General features: G+C 32.3%; 1 protein-coding gene across 6 annotated transcripts in view; it reads left to right on the top strand.

The window, feature by feature from the left end:
• Positions 1–26,764, top strand: part of LOC109533087 (hemicentin-1) — a 168,044-nt gene that overhangs the window by 127,095 nt on the left and 14,185 nt on the right. For 5 of the 6 annotated variants that reach the window (XR_007281414.1, XR_007281416.1, XM_048666102.1 and 2 more), the window contains exons 5-21: positions 2,111–2,272; positions 2,858–3,030; positions 5,790–5,822; positions 8,601–8,751; positions 9,432–9,561; positions 10,492–10,673; positions 10,814–10,929; positions 11,275–11,488; positions 13,057–13,323; positions 13,440–13,666; positions 17,377–17,506; positions 19,191–19,448; positions 19,554–19,829; positions 19,890–20,030; positions 21,761–21,794; positions 24,126–24,385; positions 24,613–24,699. Coding sequence is in view for 3 of the 6 variants with exons in the window: in XM_048666102.1 (XP_048522059.1) it covers positions 2,111–2,272; positions 2,858–3,030; positions 5,790–5,822; positions 8,601–8,751; positions 9,432–9,561; positions 10,492–10,673; positions 10,814–10,929; positions 11,275–11,488; positions 13,057–13,323; positions 13,440–13,666; positions 17,377–17,506; positions 19,191–19,448; positions 19,554–19,829; positions 19,890–20,030; positions 21,761–21,794; positions 24,126–24,385; positions 24,613–24,699 (2,841 nt within the window). In the remaining 3 variants the exon portion in view is untranslated. The remainder of the gene's footprint in view (positions 1–2,110; positions 2,273–2,857; positions 3,031–5,789; positions 5,823–8,600; positions 8,752–9,431; positions 9,562–10,491; positions 10,674–10,813; positions 10,930–11,274; positions 11,489–13,056; positions 13,324–13,439; positions 13,667–17,376; positions 17,507–19,190; positions 19,449–19,553; positions 19,830–19,889; positions 20,031–21,760; positions 21,795–24,125; positions 24,386–24,612; positions 24,700–26,764) is intronic. The other variant, XR_007281415.1, reaches the window with a different exon arrangement.

The raw sequence follows: 26,764 nt of genomic DNA, 5'->3' as shown, positions 1-26,764 counted from the left end.
TGTGACGAAGGTGGGTTTACGCAGCAATTTTTGTACAAGTCGAACAATGCTTGGGGAAACAAAAAGATATATTATACGCACAGCCGAAGCAGTGAAATGGAAATAAATTAAATGAAAATTGGAAAATTCGTTGTGCAAAATTAAATTACATGTTTGGCCTGTGTGACTGTTATCCAGTCCCAGGACAGTACGCCCCAAATTTCGTTGCTAGATTTAATTTTTTAAATTCACAACTGATCGATATTTAACCCTAACCAATTTGTTGAGTTAAAGTTCCAAAACCCGAGATCAAAAATTGTCAATGGCAAATATTCCAGTTATAATTAACGCGCTTACACCGATCTACGTTTCCTCCTAAGCTACTTAAAATGAGATACGACATCGATAAGAATTTTCAGATAGCCGTTATCAACGGATTCCCTTAATTGCTTCTGGAAACTGGAGAGCATCCAAAGTCTCGAGCGTTAAAGCCTGAACTAAGTTAAGAACGCCCCGACCGACCCTAATAAAAAGCGATCTTAAATGGTTAGGCAATCCTGGAAAATGTACTAGTTTCTAAGGAAAGAAGAATGTAGAATGACCGCATATGTTCATGTAATGTTTTCAGTGAGAAGTTCGTCTCTAGTGAATGCTTTAAGAGGCGCTCAAATAGAAGGTTGCCTAGATCTACGCTCAAGTTATGAATGCAATCAGTATCTTCCATTTTTAATAAACAGGTGCTTTATTTGTCCAAATCTTAATTTTCAAATGAAATTTTGTTTCTAGTTTGCAATACTTTCAAGACTCAATTTGAAAAGTGCAGCAGTCGAAGCTTTTTGCGCAATAAATTAATTTCTGAGACATTTTTAGCTCTTGCTTTGAAGCTAGAACGTTCATCAAAGTAACGTTTTATTTACTTCCTTAAAGCACATTCAGGCATTAGACAAATACCGCCAATAACTGAAAAATGCAAAAGGAATAAAACTGAAAACTTTAATGAGACTCTCCAGAATCTAATTCTTATCTACCTGCTCTTTTAGAATTCAAATATTATTCATTATATCAGAACGTAAACGCGATAGACCACGGATTCTGGGCACGTAAGGCGCTCTTATTTTTTCATTCCTTTGTCGATTTGGCCATCCATTGTCTTTTATCGAGAGGCATTTCGGAGGATAGATATATTGATTTAATCTTTCCAAAGTCGGCCGGCTTAAGGAATTTGTTATAGCGAGATTGTGTTAAGTTTACCCAATTTTCTGCTCGCCGAAAAGGGCGATACATTGAAAACTATCTCAAACCTGGAGATTTCATTTGATAAACTTACCGCTTTTCTGGCTAAACAAAGGTAATCTTTTCGAGTGGCGATTAATATTACTTTAGACGGAAATAAGTGATTTAATTTAAGAGCTTAACAAGTAGACAAAATCAAGTCCATTTATTGCGAATTCCAAAGGGGCTAAATTGCACAAAATTAGTGCATCGAATATATAACTTAAAAAATACTATATAATTATAGGCAATAGATATTTCTAAATTATGTCCATAATGTTCAAGAAAGTATAAACCTGAAAAATTTATCGGTTAAATGTTATACGCAGAAGATGAAATTAGTCAGGTCCTGTACATCCTTTGAGGAAGTTGAAAAGAAAAGTTTTGAAAATAATTAAAGTCGGTTTTTTTGCCGAGCAAAATTACACTTTGCGCATTTTAAATTTCAATATCCTAACACCCAAAACTTTATCGTCATATTTCAAAAGAAAATCGGTAACAAGGAAGTAAGTTTTTCCTCTGTAAATTTCTGGTTAATTAATTCTTAATTCATTATAAAAGGTTTTTTCCACCATAACGCTTCCGTTGCATTAATTGATTTCAATTTTTTAATTTCACAAAATACACTGAATTAAGTTTCGTACGAATAAAATGCTTCTCCAAAAACGAAAAAGGCTATTGAGACATTGTAAAAGGGATCCAGTTTAGCATAAGGGTCTCCAGATGACGAGGAAATTTTTTTATTGCAAATACAAATATGCTTTGACCATTTATTAAAGTATTGTGGTCATTGGGGTTTTATTATAAAAAGATATCTTTGTACTAAATTTTTGTTGATTATAATGTAATTTTGTTTCAGCTCAATACTCAACCAACGATCTGGGAGATGGACTTGGAACTGGAACATCGAAATTACAACTCACCCTTTCCCGAGGGGATTTAAATGCGAGATTTGAATGTCGAGTCGAAAGCGAAGCCTTAGATGGACCCATCATATCCTGGGTCACTGCAGATGTTCACGGTAAATATAATTCTTCTATTCCGAATAAAAATGTACAAAATTTTACCAAATTTTGTATATTTTAAGCTCATTTATTCTACATTTTGATTGCCTTTTAGTTCAGAAATCATAATTCTATATCTTGACTTTGATTGACAAAAGAAAGCCATGAAAAGGAAATTTATTAAAAGCTACGTTGTACGATCAAACAAAAATTGTATCAGGGATACTAAAAAAAGAGAGGAAGCTTAGAGGGCACAAATGATAAATGTCTTTCTTTGGTATCACTAGATTTAGTAATCACCAAAACAGTTCATTGAAAATCTAAATAAAAAATATTTAACTGATTGCTAAATGGCCACTTTCAGTATTCACTGAGGGGATTTTTATGAAAAATTGGAGATTTTGCACAGATAAGACACAGCATGATCTTTGTAATGATTAAGTTTTCCTGAAATGATCAAGATCACAAAAGTTGAATGATAATACGAGTTAAGAAAACTCAACAAGTGAACAAGTTTATTTAGATAAAACTTAATGCAAAGACAGTTTTTTGAAAGGACGATATGAAGACTTTGTTTAAACAAATATTTATGGTTTTTTCAGTTAAGTCAACTTATATGCATCTTTCTGGAGTAAATAACCATGTGGTGCAAGGTAGTAATGTTATGCTGATTTGCGATGTTCATGGTGCTAGACCAGCAGCGACCATTCGATGGACGAACGGATCCATTCCAATAACAGACGAAACTCTCGTTCATACCGGAATTGAAGATAATGTAAGTGTTTCTTTTCATTATTTAAACATTTGATGATCACTAGCATGAGCTTAGTAGAAGGATTTTTCTCGTGAAAATAGTCCGCTTCATAACTAATAAGTAGAATAATTTGCTACTTGAACACTGAGCGAAACTGTTCATTTTACGATGACCACATAACACATCGTAAACATCTTTCTCGTAAGAGGGTCCACCTCTTAGGAAAGAGTTATGCCCATCCACGTACACCATTTCGCGACACTTTTATCTCGCTTATTTGGATTTTATGACCGCAGGCAATTCTCCTGGATATTTTCTTGATGATGTGCACTCTAAAAATGAATTAGCAATCGCATTTTCGAATTTTATTTCTTTTTTAACCACACGAAATGGGTAATACCGTTTATTGCCCGTTCAAGTCTAGTAGATGAAAGAACGGCAATGAATTTGAATATTTGCAAAGTGATGTAGGAATTTTACTTCCGGTAACTACATGCATCGACTAACGACATGATAAAGAACTAATTATTTAATAAATTTAAGCGTTAAATTGTCTTTTAGAAAACTGCTTGAATGTATTTGATAGAAAGAAAAAAATCCTATTTTTTTATGAAAATTCTAAATTAAAACCATCATACTAAAGTAGCCATTTTATTAAAATTTGATTTCCATAATATAATTATAGAATTCAGTACAGTTCAAGCGGTGTTTGCCTTAGATCACGAAGTAGAGAAACCTATAAGCTCTTTATAATTCTATACACTTTCCCAAGGACTCAACATTATTTAATTGAAGTTAACGCATTTTAGATTTTTATTAATTTGTATTAGGTGTTTTTATTTTCACAAAAGCTTTCAAAACTGAATTGACAAACTGGTTTATTAAATTTTTAACAATCATCATGAGATATATGGCAATACTAAAGAAACCTATTAAAATTGCAAACAGTCAGAAATCAAAAGAAATAGAGATTCGCCAAATTTTCATATAGCAAATTGAATTTTGTTTTCTGATTCTAAAGGATTTTAACTTAAATTTTTAATATATTCATTTATTTATTTTTGGTGTTATACAATAGTTTTTGTAAATCATTGTGTTAACATCCCTCAGAACGATGAAACGTTTAAGCAAATTACCAATGAGAAGCTTATAATAAATTGAAAACGCTCTTTTAGTAAATGAGATTTGAGGCAAAAGAAAATAGAATTTGAATACATATACTGTTCTAGAATTTCATCACACTAATTTAATAAATTAATTTAGATGTCTGATTTTATTAAATTGATTTTAGCGCTTTTATGAAATTAATTGCATCTGCATCTGCTATTGCCATTGCATTATTAATTCATCAGAAAAACAATAAAGTGAGCTACTGTTCCTTTCGAATCAGTTTATTATCATTATTACGTTCACCGTGCTTGTTCATAGAATTTATAATCGAATTCCAAAAAAATCAGAATCCCAGATTTTTACCTAATTTTATCCCAGTTCTACCTATACATAAACACATAAACTTAGCAGTTTAACGGTGATGGCTTCCGTTTTTCTTAGTGTTCAGAGTCGTAATAAAACTTGTCGCAGAACTGGGCGCTGAAATTAATTAAACCCCGAAAAAGCGCCGATATCTGGCAGTTTAAATTGCAACAAGAGCAATCGGAAAAAGTGCTGTGTCGCTGAAAAATCCAGCAATCGTTTATTAGATGTTGTCTTTTATAAAATGGAAGCCCTCGTTCAAAAAAATTTAATGACTTTAGAGGAATTTCGTAATTTGTGCATTAAACTCAGCAGTCGGCTGGAAAAATACTAAAACTGGTTTTTATCAGTATAAAACGTTACGAGATTTGGAATTTCAGTGCGTCGCATTATGAACGTGCCATGGTTTATGCGCTATGAATAAAAATTACCATTTTTCCGCAAAAAAGTCATAGACAACCGAAACATGTTTATTTCAATGGGTGTATTATTTCCTGCTAATCTGACTGAAATGTAAAGGAATTAAAAACCATTTATGGAAAGTGGTTGCCAAATCAAATCTCGTCGCTTTTCAGCTTCCATTTACCTAAAACGTTACCATATTTTGTTTTTCCATGCTACGGAACATTTATAAATCAATGTTAAGCCATTTAAATATGATTATCAACTGTGTTTTCTGTTTTCAGCTTTTCTAATAACCTCAAGATTACTATTTGCGATAAGGAATGTTCACAATATTTGTAAACCTATTTTGAATTTTTCAGTTTATAATCATCGCCTAGTTTTTATTGATTCAACTTTTTTAGATTATTTGCAAATCATCGGAGTTCAGAAATTAGATATTGATGAAACACTGATATGCGATTTTTTATGCGAAAAATGAGACTAAAATCACTGAGCTCAGACCAAGTGTGATAGGTCAAAAATAATTTTAATTTTATACGGCAAAAATAATGTAACTATTTGAAAATATTCACATTTAACATTGTTTTATTTCTGTAACTTGTGAAAAAATTGAATGCTCTGAATTTTTGTTTAAAAGCTAAAGCAAACTGGGAAACTCAAGCATATCAATCAATTATTTTCCATAAAAAAATACCCAAGCCCAAAGTGAAAGAAATTAAAAATGTAGAGAAAAACTAAATAGTCGCATATCGTTACGTAACGGTTATTTAAGGGGTGTTTCAGAAAGTCTATTATAATTTGAAATTATCTCAAAAGCGGTCTGACGCAGAAAACCCTAAATATTGTAAAACTATTTCTATATAATGATATATTTCTTTATTAATTCATTGTTTATATTTCAGTCTCGTTTAACGACAGAAGTAAAATACAATGACGTAAGTAACTCTGTTCAGAGAGTTTCCAGTTAATTCTGCATGTACCCCCCATAAATCATGCATGATTTATTCCTAAGAAATGTCTCTTATTAGTCCTTGCCTAACTAAGTTTACATTAATTATTTTTCCCCCATTTGATTCAGTGTCTTTTAGTTTTCCTCGCTGTATTTAATTTTCACACTTTAATTTTTTAACTTTTACGTACTAAATTAATGGTTATTGTGTCAAAGTAAAACTGTTTCACTGAATAATATCACATTCATTTATACAAGACTGCACCTTAAATTGATTATACAGAAGTGATTTTATACATGGAAAGTGTCTTCTTTTCGAAAAGTTGAAAAAATTTGAAGATAGTAAATTTGATGACTTCTTAAAAGACATCGAAATAAAATTGACGTATGAGAAAAGTCAAACAGCAAGCTGTAATATGAACTAGATATGACCAGTATTCATAGTTAAAATGGAGACCGCAAAATTAAATTTTAAGCAAAAGTAACCTCGAAACAAGCCCAAAAGTAGTTTAGGGTTTTATAAATACAATGTTCTCGCTTGAAATGGCAACAATTCTAATCCAAAAAATACCCGCTTAAAATAAATTGAAGAAATAAAATAATGCTTACATTAATTTAATAGATAAACAGAAAACTCTGGTCAAAGTATTTATGTTTTATGTGCAAGTTGTAGTCGTAATTTAAATCTATTTTGCTTTCTTAAAACTGACCAAGACGAAATATGCGTAATAGGAAACTTATGTTATGTTTCAGTTGTAACGATGTATTTTGCATTATTAATATATTCATATATTATTCTACTTTACTTTAATATTAATTGCTACTTTTACATCGTCGAATATGTTTATATCCTGTCTAGTATTGCAGGCCTGTTTCCAAGCATTTTAAGTAGCTCCCCTAATTAGGCCATCTAAAAATAAAAAAAGCTGTACTTATACGAGTTTCTGTTTTCAATATTCAGCAATGGTTTCAAAGTTCTTGAAAGAAAGTTCATCGGCATAGCTCCTATTTAAAAGAAACCTCTTTACCGAAAACCGGCAATTCCATATGAACCCACTTGAATTTTAATTATACAGTATACAGAATTCAAGTAGCAATAAAAGGCAAAATACTGGCGTCTCTCAGGTCATAATTATTAAAGTACTTTTGCAAAATACGAGATTTAAATACCACTCTTAATTTTGCGTTTAAATCACTTAAGTGTTTCCAAGCGTGAATTGCACGAGCCGGCAATAATGCGAAAGTCTGTGCAAGTACGAACAATTACATGTTAAATGTACTTAACTATAATTGAAAATATTTTGTTTTCATTTAAACCAACAGACCTTCTGTTACCTCAGGTTGCTTGAGTTAACAAGACTCAGGTTTGCAGGGATTATGTCTATTGAGGGTACAATGAAAATGTATAGACTACAATAAGATGCAGATTCCATAATGTGTTTCTCAAGATGATTTAAAAGTGGACCCCATTTCCCTCAGCAGGTTTTGAAGCAATTCTGATATTTGAAAATTGAGATACTTTGCAAAGGACTTGAAATTAGTCGACAATGTCATATGAAACATCTTAGAAGATCTAATGTAGTTGATGGTTTTAAAAAATTCTTAACTTCGTTTTGTCCTACATTACAGTTATATGTAGTATATACTACTGGAAACTGTAGGATGAGAGATGAAAAAACACCACATGATAATATCAAGTTTTAACAAAGCGAAAAATCTAGCTTCACTAAATCAGCAGACAAAATTGCGAAAACCCGAGCAAAAGAATTGAAGTGTTCATAATTGAGGCATAAATTCAGAGAGTCTGTAATATTAAATTTTGAATAAAATATTAAAAATTAATTCACTGGTATTCTCTTGCGTAATAAAACAAAAAAAAACAGATTCCATCAGTGAAACTAATTGCTTTCCTAATGTATCTTTTGCCTTTTAACAAGTAGCCGGAAGAAAAGCATAAAAGAAATAAGGAATGGGCTGAAATATTGCGCCTGCGGCACGCAATTTTACATACAAAAGTCGCGGCGTTTCCTTTAATTTATTAGAGTTGTAGCAGTGTTTAACCTTAGAGCCGTATGTCTCCGTTTCTTTACATCTTATTAAGTTCTCCGTCTTTTAGTCTTGGATAAAACGTCGCTGGAAATTCAGAGCCAAACCGACAAAATTAATAGCTAGAGTCGAGAGTTTTGTCGGAATTACAAGTAGACCTCAATTTATTCGGAAAATGTTTATCCCGCAACTTTCCTTTTTTCGGTAGATAAAGAAAACCTTTAGCCAGTTCTTTCAGTGTTCTATGGCCCCATTTCTCAACCACAGCGTCATGTATTATACGGTAAAATACCCTTCTTACATGAAGGACTGTCTCAGGAAAATGAATAAAAACCATTATGCTCTAGTTATTCCGTTCTTCTAGATAACTAAAACCGGTCGCCTAGAGCAGTGTGACCTAAACTTTCAATAAATCAAAATGTGTAGCTCCCGATACAAATAGCCCATTCAAGAGTGGCAGTTTTAGAAATATGAAACTTTATTTTTTGAATTTGACAATTTTCAAGCAAATTAAGTTGTTTTATGACCAGAAAATAATCTGATACATTCCAGTTAAGAACGGGCACATTTATTCTATTCCTGATATTACAAACCATCTTTCGGAACTCGTTTGAATTTAATTTTGCTCGCTTAACATATTGCATTACTTAGTTATTTCATCAAGTCAAGTAATGTTTACAGGGAGGAAACTTAGTATTTAAATGTACTTTTATTGCAGAGAGATGGAACGTTTAACACAAAAAGTCAGCTCGTTTTTCAAGCCAGCCATTATGAAAATGGCATCAAGATACATTGTTATGCGGAAAATGAAGTAACAAAGCATAAAGGTGAACCGGAAGGGCATAAAGTTTTAATTTTGGAAGTGAGATGTAAGTATAATAGTGAGTTTCGGGTTTTGTGGCGCCAATGACAAAGCTGTTAAAGTTTAGGGGATACTTTAAACATACAAGCATATTTTATAAAATACTATATTTTCATTATGGTTAGGAAGCATTTGATGCTTTAATGTCAGGTGTGGGGTATTTTCCCATTACTATTATTGTTGAATCCAATTTAGTCATTCTTATAAGGCCACATTTCTAACGTTTGAACTGCTAACGTTTCTATGATTTTCTAGATTTTTGAAAGTTTTGAAGTGTGTCGAATCGGAATTAATAAAAGGGATATAAAATAAGCCAAAGTCCACGTTCGGGTTATTTTTAATAAAAATAGAATAAAAAATAATAATGTGAACGAATAATGAAAAACGTGAACGTTTGGCTCTGGTGCAATAATTGTTTGAGGTTTTGTCCGTGTATAAATTTAAGTAACCAAAGTGTTTAATTAATTAAATTAATGCTCACTTTCATCATGAAGAAAATTAGCTTTTTCTGCAAGTTGTTTTGATTGTGTTCCGTTCGAGTATTTTTGAAAAAAATCATATAGTTAAAAGTACTATAGTTGTAACATAAAATCACGTCAATCTTATTCAGTTGATGCGAACATGACTCAGTCAGTGAAAAATTAACTTTTTGAAAATTCAAATGCAATTTCAAGCTTTCCATTTCAGATCCTCCAGTTATATTGGTGAAACCAAAATATATTACAGTAAATGAGAGCACCGCAGTTTCACCAAACAATGGAACCCTACTAATATGCAGTTACAAAGCCAACCCTCAAGAGCTAAAGGGTGCTTTTTGGTAAGTTCCTCAGAGAAAAAATATGTGTTCCCAAATTTATTTCGAAAATTTGTGAAAGCAGTTTAAAAAATAAGCCGAATAAAGAATAATAAAAACACACCGGTTTTTTGTCAACAATAATTATATAACTTTTAAAACCGAAATATCAAAAGACACGTCTTTCTGTAGTAGTACCCTTCTTCTCGTATAAAACATCTAAAGTCAATGACTGCAATTAAAACTATAGATTGTGATTCAAGAAAAAATAATGCATCTCGGGGGAAATTTTCCTTTTAATGAAATAAATTTATTTGATAATTTATTTCATTAAGAGCTTTAAAAATAAAATAGTTAATAAAGCGTGCCGTCAAGACTTTATTAATCACGCATAGTATGTGTCCGTGGCCTTATTTACATAGCTAATTTTTTTTAATTTTAAATCCTTTCTGTTCTTTCTAGAATCATAATTATGCCAAATTCTATAAAAGTGTGATTAGAAAAATTTAATTTTGAACCATTTTTGTGATTATGACGCTCTTCCTGAAATACAGTTTTCAAAAGTTGAGAATGTTGGTTCCATATTGACAGACAAATATTCGATTTATTTAATTTAAAAATTAAACAGAAATAGTGCTTGTGACGCATTTTCTCGTTTTGTTTTTTCTTCTTGTTGTTTTTTCTTCATTAATTCAATAAAAAAATAATTATTTTGCATGATAACATTATATCAGCTAATAAAAACATCAAGAAAAGAGAAGGTCTACTAAGATAATACATTCGCATTAAATTGTATATTCAGTCATGAGCACGTGAAAAGTCTTAACAAATAGCACAATTTTCTAGCCATTTATCACGCCCACAAAATAGAACTTTTCAATGTTTAATTAGTATCACAAATGTACACACAATCCAAACAAATTTTAGTCTACCAACTTTACTCTAATTTTTAAGGTCCAAGGATGGAAAAAATTTAACGCTAACCGATAAAAATAAATACAGTGGTGGAACAATCGAAAATCCGCCACTGATAATATACAATGCGAAAAGAGACGATATGGGCGAATATAATTGCTGGCTCAAGAACGAGGTTGGAATGGAACAATCAGAAGACAGCATTCTCTTAAATGTACAATGTAAGTAATGCAACATATCATCAAACGAACCTAGTATTTGCAAATGAATGTTAGAACTGCATTGAAAAATAAATTTCTTTCAAGATATAAAGGCATGATCGCTAGATTTTTAATGGTCAATAGCATAATGAACATTTCAGATCCCCCAGACGTGGAAGTTCTCATGGATCCATCCACGCCAGTAAAAGCACGAGATAAAACCAACGTTATGTTGGAATGTAACGTCACTTCTGGGAACCCATCGAATTTGTCTAAGGTAACTTATACTGTGATTGATCATCATTACGATCCATTAGTCAATCTATTTTAAATGAGAATATTGACCTATTTCGGTGCAATTTCAATATAATACCATTGTCGGTGTCTGTTCCAACTTAAATTTTGGGGGATTTGATGGATCGAAACTTTGGTTACTTGCATTTTGCGATCATTTAGAAGGAAAATGGCTGAAGATTTATTGCTTTGCATTTATAAAAAAAGTAAGGAGAAGAATGTGTTTAAAAACTTGTTTCAACACCATCATTATCAATTACGAGGCGCTATGTAAATACTGAATTTGTAAATATTTTAAGTGCTAAGCGAGGTATTTTGCATTTTTTAGGTCAGATGGTTTCTCGACGGAGAATTAATGAAAGAATTTCCAGAATGCAATTATACGTCCAAAGACGACTCGGGCGGTCCCTTTTGTGGACTGGATCCGACCATTTTAAGTTTGGAAAGAGTGGATGAGACTTTTGCGGGCAACTACACGTGCCAGGGCGAAAATGTCGCTGGATGGGGACCTATTTCCGAACCAATAGAGCTCATCGTTTACTGTAAGTAAAAAATAAAACATGCAAAATAGTAACAATTAAAGCGTGAGCAGAGAATGTCAAGGCAAAATTAATTAATCCGAAAAGAGGAAATGTTTCAGGAACAAGGCAACTTGTCTAACTCATATTACTTTGTAAATTCCTTGACTCTTTAAAGAAAATTGGTAATTAAATACTTAAAAAAAATGAAAACTGCAATGATTTTGGCGCTATCAATTAGTAAAACATCGCTAACAAATTACACTGATCTTTCTTGCTTGTGAAAGCAGCATTTCTAAAGATACAAATTTTATATCCGGCTCGAAGGACCAATTTCTGCAATTAAGTTTATCTTTTTGATAGATACTAATTTCGTCAAAACTTGTTATTTAGTATAGGAACTACTATCAGGTTCCAAGTTTGCGAAAAACTGCCGGACATTTATTTGAATTGGACCCAAAGCGTTAGTTTTCAAGCCAAAGCAAAAAAGTTAAATTCCGCAACTGTTTCGCGTTTCCGTTCTGCATAAATGTTACATTTAATATGCCTATTTTTATACATTCTGTAAAGTACTTTGGCATTTTACACGTTCTAAGCATAAGTTAAGTAGCACTATGCATTTTGCCTCATTAAAAATTACTTATTTTGAGATAGGCTGCTGAAAAGGTCAAGAAATACATTTGTTATAAAAAAGTGGAGTCTTGCAACGTCAATCCTGCAACAGCACCAAACCGATATTTCAAAACTGACAATAAAAGTACGCATTCATAAATCATCACTTGCTCATCGGCTGGTGCGTTCAAACTAGGATTAAAACTGAAAGATTGGCTATTTTTTGTGGCTACTATTTAATTTGAAAAATCATGCTTGAGGCATTTGAATCATCAACATTGAAAAACTCTGCAAAGGAGATTTTTTTTGGATTCAAAGTGCAACAGAATTGCAAGGGAAATAGAAATGTTATCGATTACAAAACATATCGAAGCTCATTGATTTTTGTTAATCTTTACAAGACATTTTTAAATTAAATATTTTTGGAACTCACGCAATTGCTCTATTCAATCGTCGTGATTGTGATGACTCAACATTAACCAACAAAGATGGTAATATATGTTTCCATGGTTCAATAAAATTTACTTTTTTACATTTAGAGTTTATTTAATCCTATGCTTAGGGTCTAAAGCATCTTTCTATTTCAAGGCACTTAAATATGTTTGGTTTTTAGTCAGTGCTTGGAATGGGATTTTATTTACGACACTAGATTTTCTTTTATGGCACCAAAAAGCACATTACGACCATCTAAATCTAATAAAGAACATTGGAATATAAAAAGTCAGTTTATTGTCGACTCTCAGCGAACAAATTTCTGTTTAAAACCAGGGAAGTTACAGTGTAAAGGTTTTGGTCAAAATTTCAACAAAAATTACAAAAGTAGTAATTAATTAATATAAACAGCTTCATTGCATTTAAAATAATAAACTAAAATCTGGCGGTTGGAAATAAAGCAATCTTCTTAAGTCGTCGGTAAATTTTTCCATGGCAATAGTAATTTTCAAAATACGTATTATAAATCGAACATATTTGTGTTTCAGATCCGCCAAGTCCAGCAAACATACGATCGTATCCGACCAAAGTTGTAAAAGGGGCAGAAGTAAATCTGGAATGTAAAGTGGAATCGGCAGGAAGACCGGACAATGTTACCTACATTTGGTACAGAGGATCGCATCAAATGACCGAAATCACCACATCGAAACACAAAATCGTGCCTGTTGGTCTTGAAACCAACAGTAACTTTACTTGCATTGCAGTGAACGAAGGTGGCCAGAGTGATCCAGCCACCCTTTTCATTAATGTGAATGGTAAGAGTTAACATGTGAAACATCCCGAAAGGACTTTACGTTCAAGTAAACTTTCTGAAGGTTTTAGAAGTACTAAAGCGAATGTTGTGTTTTGATTGCAACTTTTTGTTCGGCAGCTCCTCCAGCACTTTTTGACCGATTGAAGCCCTATCAAGGAATTCTGTATTCGGCTCAACAGATCAACCTTACTTGCAGAGTTGAGTGTTCGCCTCTATGCAGCATAATTTGGAAGAGAAATGGCAGGATAATTGACTTTAACAATAAGCCATTGTATTACAACCAGACAATCAAGCATGATCCAGATTTGCAGAAGAACATATTCGAATCAATTGAGTCCACTTTGGTAAGTAAATACTAAATAATAATAATTATAATACGAATAATAAGAATATAGCAAATAATAAAAAGATTAAATAATTCTTGACTCTCTGACTGATCAGTTGCTCATCTAAGAGCTATCAATTAATCATTGGCAATTCAATTTTTTAATATGGATATAACTTTTATATTGAAGAGTTTCATTAAAAGTGTAATTTTGTATCTAGTGCTATATAATTTTCGCCACTTCCAAATATTTTATGGTTCTTCGAGTAGAATGACAAGTTAATTTGTTATGAACTGATTGGTTTTTAACACCACATTTGCTACTCATAAAAAGGAACATGCGATTGATTTTTTAATTTTTTTCAACAAACGCTTGACTGAGTAGTAAAGGATGATCTATTTTGTTGGTCTAAGAGAGAGATATTGGAAAATATTAAGCAAGGTGGACAAATGACAAATTTAGATTCAATTTAAAGTTGCGTTTCAAATTCATTGGTCATTTGGTAAAATTGCTCTTAATAAATATGGCGACCTTTTTTTGTTAGGTGTTGAAATTCCAGCCTCGGGCTTCGTAAAGCTTTAATCCGCCCTTGCGTTAAATGCCAAGCCTAATTAAAAGTGCGGCAAAGTGAGACGCGATTAGTTATAACGAAAAACTGAGAAACGAAAAATGCCTTACAAGTTTAAAGCTGTGCGTGCAGAGTAAAGAAGAGTGCGCTCTAAATGACGTCAAAATTTCGAACTTTACTCACCGTTAAGGAAATGTTGCTTAGGATTTGAAAATACTGTTGCAGGAATACATTTTGTATCGCGTTTATCAAAAATAAATTTCTCAGGAACAAAAAATCTACAAGATTAGAGTTGCGCCTTCACTAAAGTAGGGTGTGTTCTAAATGTCGTCAAAATTGCTTCAAACGTTCAAAAGTTCATTCAAATCGCATGAAATGCCGAATTTTGCACGCTTTGTAAATGTTGATTTGCGCGCGCCCAAAATATTCCGGAAGTTTAAAATTTACTACGAAAGAACCAATAGCGATATAATCGATACCAAATCCACCCTACAAGTCAGTTGATGAATATGGGACTAAAAGATCTACATGTCCCTGGAAACCAGGGCAAAGTATTGCTAAGCTTACCGAAAGCTGCGTGGTGCCACCTGGAACGAAAGAAGAAAATGTGTTTAATAACAGCAGGAAATCTGTCCAACGCCAACTTTATTTGAAATCAGCACATCAAAGAGATCTCTTCTTTGCTTTGCTTGCAATATAAGGAATCTATAAAACTTCAGTTGCTTGTCGGAAAACTAAACTCAGTTCAAGCTATCAAGCTAAAAGGTTTAGCTTATAGATCATTCTTACCAGTTTTTTACAGGCTGGCCCATCCTCCATTTACTTGCTTTACGGCACTTGCCATAAGGGCCACAATAATTCTACATTTCCTATCTAATAACGCGATTATTGACTGATTTCGTCTACTGTCGATAGCAAACTGAAGATTCATACACTTTTCGCAAAGCAAAAAACACACCGAACTAGAGAATAAAGATGATTATTTAATCATTTAATTGTTCGCCCTTTCGATGATTCGTGCTTTACTTGGCAGTTCGATTTCAGTTTGTTTATTGTGGGCATTTTTGAAGAAAGTGCCTGTTCGCACGTAAATATTTCCAAAGGCAAATTTTATGTTCCAACTTAACGAAGGTCAACTGCAACTAAACGAAAAACGCTTCAAGTGCCGATCTTTCACTAATTTAATTTTAAATTTAGAGCCATTTGTATTTGTTTAAATTTCACTCAGCTGCAGTGATTAATACACAACGCCAAAGCTGAAATTAACAACCGAATTAATTTTGTTTTTCTAAAAATATTGACTAAACAAAAAAACAGCAAATAAATCACTTAAAATAAAACTGTTGCGCAATTTGCGAGCGATGATGGAACCCGACAAAATTTCAACGACTTAAAAATTTATATTTATTTTTTTGTTTTTCCTGAGAACGCTTATTTGAAGGTTGTTTGAGAAGCAACAAGTCGAGAAAAAAACTTATTTCAAAATAGTTAATACAAAGTGACTGTAAAAGTACTTGGGGTAATGCATACGGAAAATATTTTCAGACAAGTCGAAATATTAAGTTATAGAATATCATATTAGATTATTTATATTATAGTAGAAATATTAATATTAGTAGATACAGGCGATTAATGTTTTAATTTCAGTTTTTTGTTGAGACGTTGGAAACTTTTCATAAAGCCGAATTGAAAAAAAGTTTTCACTTTTGAAACGAGATACCTATTTTAAACTTCGATATGCCCTAAACGTGACTTTTACTCTCTTAACTTTAAAGCAATAGGAAAATATCAGGTAACGCTATATAAAAAAGACAAATTGCTGAATGCTCTCAAAACGAAGGGTTGTAAAATCGGAAAGGTTCTAATAATTATTCCATTTCTTCAATCGGTTCTGAGATAAAAATGGAAATTATGTATAATGTGTCTTCGAAACGTTGCGATCCTAACGAAGGTGTGTAATGATATTTTACCATGTTATGGATAAAATATTGCTATTGTGACTTTATTATCGGAGTTTGTATAACCAAACAATCAAATATTTCGCAGCCCATCGTAGGTATAGAATGTATAACAAAAAACGTATGTTTGCTTATTTACTTGCTTGTCTTTAGAGGTTCAGCGTTCTGATGAACATCCTGTGAAAGGATGGCTGGATATTTATTTTCGTTTCTCAGTGTCCGAGAGGAACGTAAGACATTGGAGTTTTTGGACGTTTTTGAACCATTTATGCTCCTATCGATTTCCGCTAAAAAAAAATTCTGTTTAAACTGATTGTTTGGGTCGAGTTTCTGTACGGCTATTGAAAACGTTTTTAGGCTGATCTTCATTAATCCCAAAGATAAGGCACTTTCAAATTCAATCTACCTGCAAGAGGGCAAAGCCCTGTCCAAACATACTTTTCTAAATGGTTTTTACTATGGAGGCAATATTTCTGAGTCTTTGAATCTAAAACAGCAATGATTTTCAATTTTTGAGAGCGTCTTTAAAGGTAAAGCTTTACTTGGATTTCCAACGCCTGTAAGATAATCTATTTGCACACGCAAAATAATAATTTCCATACAGACAAAAATAGCAAAATTATAGTAACACGATGTGAAGCTTAAAATAACACTGGCAATTTAAGAATGCAATAATCTGAAATAGAATTCACAAAATGATACTTGGCTCATTGAAATTATCATCTTTTACGTGCTCGCGCAAAATAAATCTTAAGATAAAGGTTCTAAAGAAGTTACTAAAGCTAGGCAATCTTGAGAGAATGTGATCCAAATACTTGCTGAATGTAGTTGATGAGACAAAATAATTCCAAAATTGGTTTTATTATTACATATCAAGCGCATAATTAAAAGCATGTTGGAATCAAGAAAAAAATCTGAAAGTATATCTCAAAATCCGTTGTTGCTTTCGATCCACAAATTATCAACATTTAAAAACCAAAAAAATATCTTTATAAATGAGTTGGAAGTAAAATTGTTATTCCAACTCGCTTTGAGTTATATGCAACGTTTTTTCTGGTTGGAGGAACCCTAAAATTCCGTCCTCGCACTCGAACTAATCAACCAATAATGATCTGGAATAGATCTTATCTGATCGATTGATAGCTCAAGACGATTTATTCCGCACAGTTTCATATTAAAGCTCGGTTTTTTATCTTTTTCAGATATGGAATATGACAGCTTGGCCTGGCAACAAGCTCAACCGCACAGCTCCTAACTCCAATTACACCTGTCAGAGCGAATCGAACCAGATTGGGCCTGGGGTCAGCTCTACGATCGAAATTGCGGTAGATTGTGAGTATTAAATCGGTCATTCCATTAATGATTTGCTTTTAAACTGTCATCATTTTTAATTTACCAATTGTTTCTAAATAATCACATTTAACTAATCCATATTGAATATCCAGTACTCGCATTAATTATGGAACGATGCATACCTAATAGTGCCCGCAAATCTATCAGAATTATACCAGATGTGCCTATTTAGTGCATAGTCCTCATTTCCAGGTTATTAATTTGTCGAATCCAATTAACAACGTTGAATTAAACATTATTGCTGAAATAAAATCTGCAGTTCTTTTATAATATTTCTAAAAGTTGCAACATTTTTTCAGCAAATTACCATGCACGTTATCCTATAGGTTAATGTCGAAACCATCCAGTAAATTTTATTACAATATAAAATAGTGGTGAAAGACTTTTATTAGTTTTGAACGCGAATTTTTAGAGGTCATAATTTCATTTATGTTTAGTGAATACATTTACTAGCTGGAGAGAAATAGCCACACGAATTTACGAGGCATATTTTATTACGAGTATCTATATCGCTCTATAAATATCATTGGACACAACTATGAATAAAATATACCCTTTGATCCCTAAAGATTTCATCGGGGTTAATAGTTCATAAAACTCCTGTTATTACTCTGAGGGYGCTTATTAACYGCCGCAGACCATTAAATATTTTACCCTCCTAAATTTTACACGCTTAACRCGATTCTAAAAAAAGCAGCAATYATTTGCGGTATTTTTTGCAGAATATAAAAATAATGCGTAATTATTTCAAATATTAATGGTAGTTTCCTAACAYGTATRTKTTCATTTAGTTTTTTGATATAATAATGAATGAACAATTTACTTTGAGCAGTTTGTACTAATTTATGTGTATATTGACTAGAAATATGTATTCTRGTATWTCMAAAWTCACAWRAAAACGAGTAGAAATATRARGTAATGATTAATCCTAATGAAAATTAATACMATATGAAAATCACTTCCTAACAATAARTATTTTTGAGTCGTTTTYYMTAMCCAAAACTGAAAATACCTAATGAAATAACCTAAACACTATTTTTTTWWATTGTTGAGTTTGTTTGGGAARCTKTGGAAATATGAAGCATTTAGAGTCAGACTTGGACAAGATTAGAAATTACATTATCAAGAAAGAGGGCAATTTGATATTTCTTGAATCTTAGCTTCCAAAACTTTAAAGATACACGAATGACCAGTAGTCTCGATATAATACCTAATAATTTAATGCATATCTTCAATTTGGTCTAGAGACTTATAAAATACTYWTAARAGAATTATAATTGCATRAAAAAGTGACTAGTAAGAAAAKATTTCGATATTTCGAAAGCATTATTTTGTTGMRWTGTGATAAACTTTTAATAAAGTTTRTCACYGAGCAACAATATGTWTTTTATKTGTCGTATACTTTATAATTTWAACATTTTMRCAAATGCTAGATCAAATACMGCGTARTGAGATAATATTCCATAATATTCATGAGCGATTGGGARCCAATTTTATTCTATTCTATTCYATTTTAAGGCAATCATTTTTTGTATGGGCAGTAGAAAAAGGGCATCTTTGGAAAGTTCAGAATGTCTAAGGTCACACAATAAACTGAGTGCTGTTTTATTCAAATGATCTTCTTTATTGGCGACCGAACCAAGAACTCTCTTTTGAATTACAGATCCTCCTGAAGATGTCTACGTATCAACGAAAATAGTGAAAGTCATAGAAGGACAAGCTCCAAACCCTGTAAAATGCCATGGAAAAGGCCATCCCAATCTCACATACAAATGGAAGAAAAACTCAACTGCTGAGCCAAGAGAGTACGGCGAGGAACTCAGACTGGGTCCGATGATCCGATCCGATTCTGGAACATACATTTGTGAGGCTTCGAATAAACATGGCACTGAAAATGCCGTTGTATATTTCAACGTAATGTGTAAGTAAAAAATATATTTTTCAGTTCGCTTAATAACTCGCTTAGTTATTGACAACAAAAGCAAAAGAAAAAAAATATGGAAAAAATGTTTTTTTTATTTATTAGATGCTCCGGAATGTTCCATAACAAGAACCGAAAGAGATGGAAGTCCAGCTTTGCTCTGTACTGTTCAAGCCAACCCTCAAGAAGTGTCTTTCTTCTGGAAAGCGCGAGAAGGAAACGAAACCTACAGCATTGTGAACAACAACAATATCGTTCAAGATGGATTGAAAAGCTTTTTAATTCTGGATTCGACCGTCGACACTAAACGCACTTACCAATGCTTTGCGAACAATTCAGTGGGGTTGAGCGATAAGCAGCCGTGCGAAATGGATGTAGCTGGTAAGAGCAGGAAATTCAAAATAAACTGAGAACTCACTCAATCAATTGCATTCTATGCAGGAATTCTACCATGGTGGAAGCGCCTGACCAAGGAGAACCTCTACATAATCATAGCCAGTATAATAGCCATCATTATCTGCGTGATAATAATCTGCATAGTTATCATCGTTCTATGCAGGCGAAAGAGGGCGAATACGAAATGTGAGTCTTTCTTCAGTGTGACCGCACTTTTATCTTTTCCCAGCACTTCCCCGCAGAACCGATTTAGATACTTTGCTTTTAGGGAGTAAAAAATTCTAGCAGTCATCTACATGTATAAGACGCAAAACTCTTTAGTATTAAAGTAAATATATCTGTCCAATATTAACATTTGTAGCATTTGGAAGTTTTGGCCGAGTGTTTTGGGAAACATGTGAATAGTCACTAATATCACTATCACGGCATTTACAGTCCAATTGCCTAAATTATGGAAATTACGCTCCGTTTGATGAAACATTGCTATTTTGGAAATATCCACGATTTTGGGGGCGGGTTTTTAAATTAATTGTTTCATGTTTTTCACCAAAAACTTGTTTATTGGTATATTCTATCGAGAAAATATAAATGAGAAATGGTAAAGTGAACCACATTGTGAAAACACTTCGCCAGCAAACAATATGTTTGTTCTTGCACCAGTTCTACTTAATTTAGGCAGCAAAACGACAAAAATATATGGTTTTTCTACAAATTTAAGAATTTTCCTGCACTACTTAGATTAGTAGGTATAAAAAGAAACCGTCGAATTATACGTTGATTTTTGATGAAACCACCTACATTTTCAATCAAATTGCACCAGATTCTTGCACCATATTATATATTTTTTCGAGATGTACATTAATTTAGTTTGTGAGACTCTACACCACAAATTAAAAAAATTGAACTAGTAGCAAAGTTTACAATTTTATAAAAGGTAAGTTTTGTGTGTGTGCATTTTTCTTTGTGGTTGATAGATTCTATTAGTAGCACTTTAGCTGTCTATTTCCACTCAAATGAAATATTTCGATTTGGTTCAGATTACAAGAGGATCCGAATTATTACGCCCATTTCGCGAAAAAATCCAAAAAAAAACAAATATTAAACTTTTGCCTTTAGAAGGTGCAAAAAATTCTTAATATGAAAGCCACGAATCTACCTGACAAATGATTTATTAACGTTTAAAGTACGGAAACGTTAGTAACCGGTAGGAATTTCAAAGTATCTCATAAAGCTTAATACCCAATTAGTTATTTATTCTAAAATAGTATAGACATATAATATACAAAAGCAATATGGTAGAAAGGGCTGGAATACTTTTTAGACGGCTGTATAAGCTAAAACCTTGTAAGAGCATAATGGTCGACCATTTTAAGACAAAAAACCAAAGTTGAAAATGTAGACGCAGAATCAATATCAGTATATCTAAACAAAAACACAAAACCCTAGAAAGAGTCTATTGAAAACCGAGTCGAGAAAATTACCGATGAATTTAAAAAATAACCAAAACCGTTACATTAATTGACCAGGAAATGAGAAAATCAAAGAAATCACCAATAAAAAACGGATTATAATGAAAAATGTTAAGTAGGCAAAAACATTGAGGAATACCGTTTACTCTAAAACAGTAACAATCCCAAGATCACCTAAGATCACAAGTAATCATCCAATTTAAAAAGTATTTTAAAATGTTTAACACCACTTCCATTTAATCAATTGAATGCAAATGTACGTACGCCAGTTTATGTGAAATTGCAAAATATGTTTGCTAAATCGTCTTACAACCACTATACTTAGTTTTTTAATTAAACTTGTAAATAAATCATTCCACAATATGCTATGGAGTATTTTCTAGATCATCGATTTTTATTTGCTGACACTAACGCTGTTTTCTTTTTGTTTTCGCTAACCCTAAGCAGATAATAATCCCCTGGAGATGGAGGAACGAGAAAAGTAAGTTGATTATTATTTGAGCTACGGGCACATTTATATTTAAAATAGCAATACAGCACACATGGTGGAAGTGCATTAACGGTGGAGTAGAATGTGCAATAGAATTTGTGATAAACTGCTTTTTTTGTCATATAAAGATGAATTTATCATATCATTGCGAACGTTTGCTTGTTACGATGCATTGTATAGTAACTGGAAAAATTGCATTATTTCGTAGTAGATGACGTTCTAGTGGAGAGCGATCTGGAAAAGGCTATACCAAACCCAACAAGTAGCTATGAAATATTTTAAAATTTAAATATTTTAAAATTCATAAAAATAATACATTTCGAAAGCCCCATATTTTTAAACATCATCGCGATAAAGTATAGCGAAAATCGTCAAGGAAAATACGCTTCTATTCATGCACATTCCATAATGGGATAACGGTGATGACATGATATCTTTATCTTACATGATTTATGGTTTTTGTTTTGAAATGATACAGCTTACAGGCAGAAAGAATAAAGCGACCCTTTTTATTTTATTTTCGATTTTTTTTTATCTTCCGCACTAACTCGGGCAAAATGGCACCCACGAGGTAAGCAGTTTGCAAGTCTGGTCTCTGTGTGATTTGTTATTTTACAGTTATTATTCATTTTCAAATTGTTCTTGCACATTTTTTAGTTTTGCAATTTGATTTCTATCGCAAATTAGTATTGCACTTATTGCTCGTATATCAGGATGATCAGATTGAAAATGTGATGAATTAAAAAGTTTGCAATGAAATTTTTTTTCAACAAGAACGAAGTGAGAAAATTGGACGGTTCACAGTCTTTAAATATTGGCTGAAATTAAGGAATTTGAAAACAAACTAGGCACTGTCCTAAGTAAACAATAATAATTGTATAATTGAAAGAAAATTGATTAGAAATACTCCTGTAAATAGGTGTGCTCTAAGAGTAGTACAGAAGCGATTTTCATTGCAATTTCAATCTGCCTTCCTGATCTAACACTAGTAACGCAATTACCACCCTACACGGCTTCATATTGGATAACCCCTTTCTGCTGGAACTAACATTTCTACCATCCTCAGGTTTCTGTGCTCCCAAAGTCCAGACGTGCTTGGCTTGCCTTTAGTGCCCTGCGGTAGGGTTACATACTTGGGGAACCAAGGTACTTTTTCACCTGTTTTCTAATTTCGTCCAATTGATCAATCCACTGCAATTGAGCTTTGTAGAATTATGTGTTCTCGTCCGTGTAAAATCAAATTGTATTCAAATTATTCTCTTAAGAATCAGACGCGCAATTAAGATTAAAAACAATAATAATTTACATCCTATTGAACTCTCTACTCCACGTGGAATGAGCTCGAAGTAGTTAAAAACCAATAGAGGATTATTTTGAATTGATACTATATTTACGTAAGTGCATAATTTTTATTTAAAAAAACTAAACGATAAAAGCGACTGGAGGAGAAAACGTTTACACGTAAGCTATTTTCCCAACCACGCTATTGACTTAAACTTGAACTTTACACAATTTTTAACTTTATTTCATTTGTTCATTAAATGAACTTGAACAAACCTATCTGGTTATATTGGTTTGGGTGCACTTTCAATGCAACTTGACACATAATTCTAAGCTTGAAAATGTAAAAACCATGTCGCATGAAGGTGATAGATCTACGACGAAATTCTACGATCTACGGAATGATCATTTTTTGGATTATCAGTGAATTGTGTCGTGCATAATATTGAAACCGCAATTTGGGAATGTGCATGCATTTATATTAACGATTGCCAAGTACATTAGATAACTTAGTGCACGAAACTGTGATATTCAACCAAGAACATTGAAATCCTAATCGCCTCTAATAAGGAACGACTAACTAAATATTTCATTTAGATTGTAACTTTTTGAGTTATTTTTTGAGCATAGCAGAATCTAAAATTTTTGCTTGATAAATATAATTTTCCGAAAATCTCGAAAATCATTAGGCAGCAAAAATTATCAAATATGGAATTACTGGCCACATAGGGGAAAAAAATACATTCCAGATATTGAACGTAATATTTAAAATGTACTTTTTGGGGCTCTGTTTGTTTATTCGGGATGTAAATAAACACCGGCTCTCAAAACATATCAAACCCTCTATTTGCTCGATATATTTTGCCCGTGACCTCAATGTATTATTTGTCCTCCTTTTTCGGTGTAGGTTCAACGGATATACGCGTAGAAAATGACATAAGTATTGCAAAATATTCCTGCTTGAATTTTCATTTGAAACATTTTTTTGTAGTTTTGTTCTGTTTTTTTATGTTTTGCTTTTGCTTTGACCTAAATCTATAGGCAAGATGACGATGCCGCCATCGACCAATCGAAGTGGCCTCTTCAGCCCGGAGTTTTGGTTCATGTCAGTAAAATGAATAACGTTAGTCAGCTAAATGTGAGCACAAGTCCATTTAGAACGACTTCGATAAAAACCAGCACTTGCCTGAAATTCCGAAGAAATAAAAGTAAGGTTTATGCTAGACTGAAATGGTTTAGAGACGCATTAGGTAGAGGTAGCTGTGAAAGGCCTTTTGGCATTAAGGAGCGCGACTGTGGAGGTAATTTAGCTTTAAGTTTATTTTTTTGTTTTTTTGATAGACATGGCCATTCATTAATATGCTGAAAAAGTCAGTAGTAACATTATTTTCCATAAACATTTATAACATGACGTTCCCATACTCATGAATGGAACTGCTTTCTGATGACGATAATGAGCAAGTTATTTAACGAAATATTGAAAAAGTTTTAGGCTTTGTTATGATATTTGATTGTTTTTGCATGTTAGTTGTCACATTTAAAAAGATCAAAACATCACCGACAGATTCAAAGATGGACATTATCAACCCACGGAAAAGGAAGAAACCTGGTGACGGTAAGTAGAACTCAAAATCGCTCATAATATTTAAATACGCGGACTTCTCTCGACGAATATCAAACGTAAAGGATATAAATGGAATACTTTTCCTGAAAATTTTCAATAGAGTGTTGATTTTTGATGCAAGCAATACAAAAATGTTGATTGTATTTATTAGAACGGCTTTAAGTGTTTAATTTCAATTAACTCAAAGTCATCAAAGCCAAAAATGTTCTACAAACAAAACAAAATTCTACTTGATGAGAGTTTTATGCTTAAACTGCAATAATTCACCTATTAATATATAATAAGACAGTCTAACAACGGTCCAACGTAATAATTTTTACCAAAGCGAAAGATTAATTTTCTTTAAATAGCTAAGTAATCCCAAAGTGCTCAAATTTTTTTTATGGATATTGAAAAATATTTTGCTGAAAAATATAAACAAAATAATAACGTTGATGCGAAACATCTAGACGTGCTATTAATATAATACTTAACATCAGCTAAAAAGCTTCAAATTATTCAATTTACACTGGTTGAAAATATAGCAAAAATAAATTATTCTTAATTATTTATTTCTTAATATTATTATTTAAATCTATTGATTGGTCACTTAATAAGTCATATAAAATCTGAATCCGAGTTTTTAGAAGTAGTAGCCAAGTAGGTTACAACCTATAATCTGTATTCCAATTCTGTCTAAAAAAGTTACGGCTTTCTGAAGAAAATCAAGTTTGAAGAAATAATTTGGAGGTGAAATCAGCATTTAATATTAAATGTTACCTCTACATAAATCTTGTATAAATCAAGTTCTATATTAATTAATATCATTATATTGTAAGTAAGGGACTTGAATATGTAATACTTTTATTTAAATACTTAATTATTAAAAAACTATAATGTAAAAAATCCTTCAAAAATATTAATTCTAATTACAGTTTGTGTAGTTTCTATTTTCAGTTTTCATATTTAAATCAGCAATTCTGAATTTATAAATCGTTTTTTTGTGTAATCAAAGCAAAAACTGAAGCCCCAAATTGCATTATTTTCTTAAACTGGTTCCTACAAAGTTGGAAACTACTTTTAAAACTGTATCGGTTCTATTAATGCGAAAGCTTACTTATGATGAGGTAATTATTTTTTGCTATCACAAAACCCAGCTATTCACCGGATCGGAGAATATTCAGGTAGTTGTCTTCCTTTTTAGAGAAACTTCTGACCTCATTCCTAACTAATTAAAAATTACGAAAGTTACGTTATCGCTCCCCTTTATGCAACAAAAATCGCGTTTGAAAAACCAAACTTCAAAGAAGAACTTTTAACGACGTTACCGAAAATAGTTAGTAATTACCGGACAAGGAAACTAACCTGGACTGGATAAAAATAACGTAATGAGTATCCTATTAAAGTGTCCCGTAAAGCGCCTTCCTATAATATATGGGAAACTTTTCGGAAACTTTTACCATTCAGCTGCGAAATTATTAGAAAAAGGCAACGAGCGCATAAAGGTTTTTACAAACTTTCGTACTTTGTATCGGCCGGAAAGCGGCGTCGTTGAGTTACAAGATACCTAAAACTGTTTAATGTACTCTTTGTAAGTTAGCGTATTAGGATGCGCTCTGATGGCATTAGATCGTAAATACTGCTAATACATTTTTATGATCTGTGTCGAAAAATAAACGTGTTTTAGGAAATAATTTTAATAATTAGTAAATTGGTGCCTACTTTCACTGTCACACAGAAACGCTTGCATAAGTATGTGATAGAACTAGTGTTAATCTTCATTGGGCAGCTACATATATAAAAGAAGTTATATTTCGACCTACAAGGAAAAGTAAGAAAGGGGCAAAAGTACTCAGAGCTCAAGTTACAACATCAGCAGAAACGAACCCATTTTAAAACCGATCTAAACAGTCAAGTGTCTTCGAGAAATGATAAAAAATCACTTGGCTTCAGTTTAGGAGAAGAAGAAGATTTAATGTTTAAATGAAAGAGCTCAGTTAGGTGAAATTACCTCATTCATGGACGCTATTTTCTAAGCTTGTAAAAGCAGGATTCTTCGGATAAAACTATTCGCATC

The sequence above is a fragment of the Dendroctonus ponderosae genome, unplaced genomic scaffold (genome assembly GCF_020466585.1).
Source record: "Dendroctonus ponderosae isolate FM_Combo_2020 unplaced genomic scaffold, Dpon_F_20191213v2 Dpon_F_20191213_4, whole genome shotgun sequence".
Classification (NCBI taxonomy): Eukaryota; Metazoa; Arthropoda; class Insecta; order Coleoptera; family Curculionidae; genus Dendroctonus; species Dendroctonus ponderosae.
This window is presented reverse-complemented; position numbering and strand designations above follow the sequence as displayed.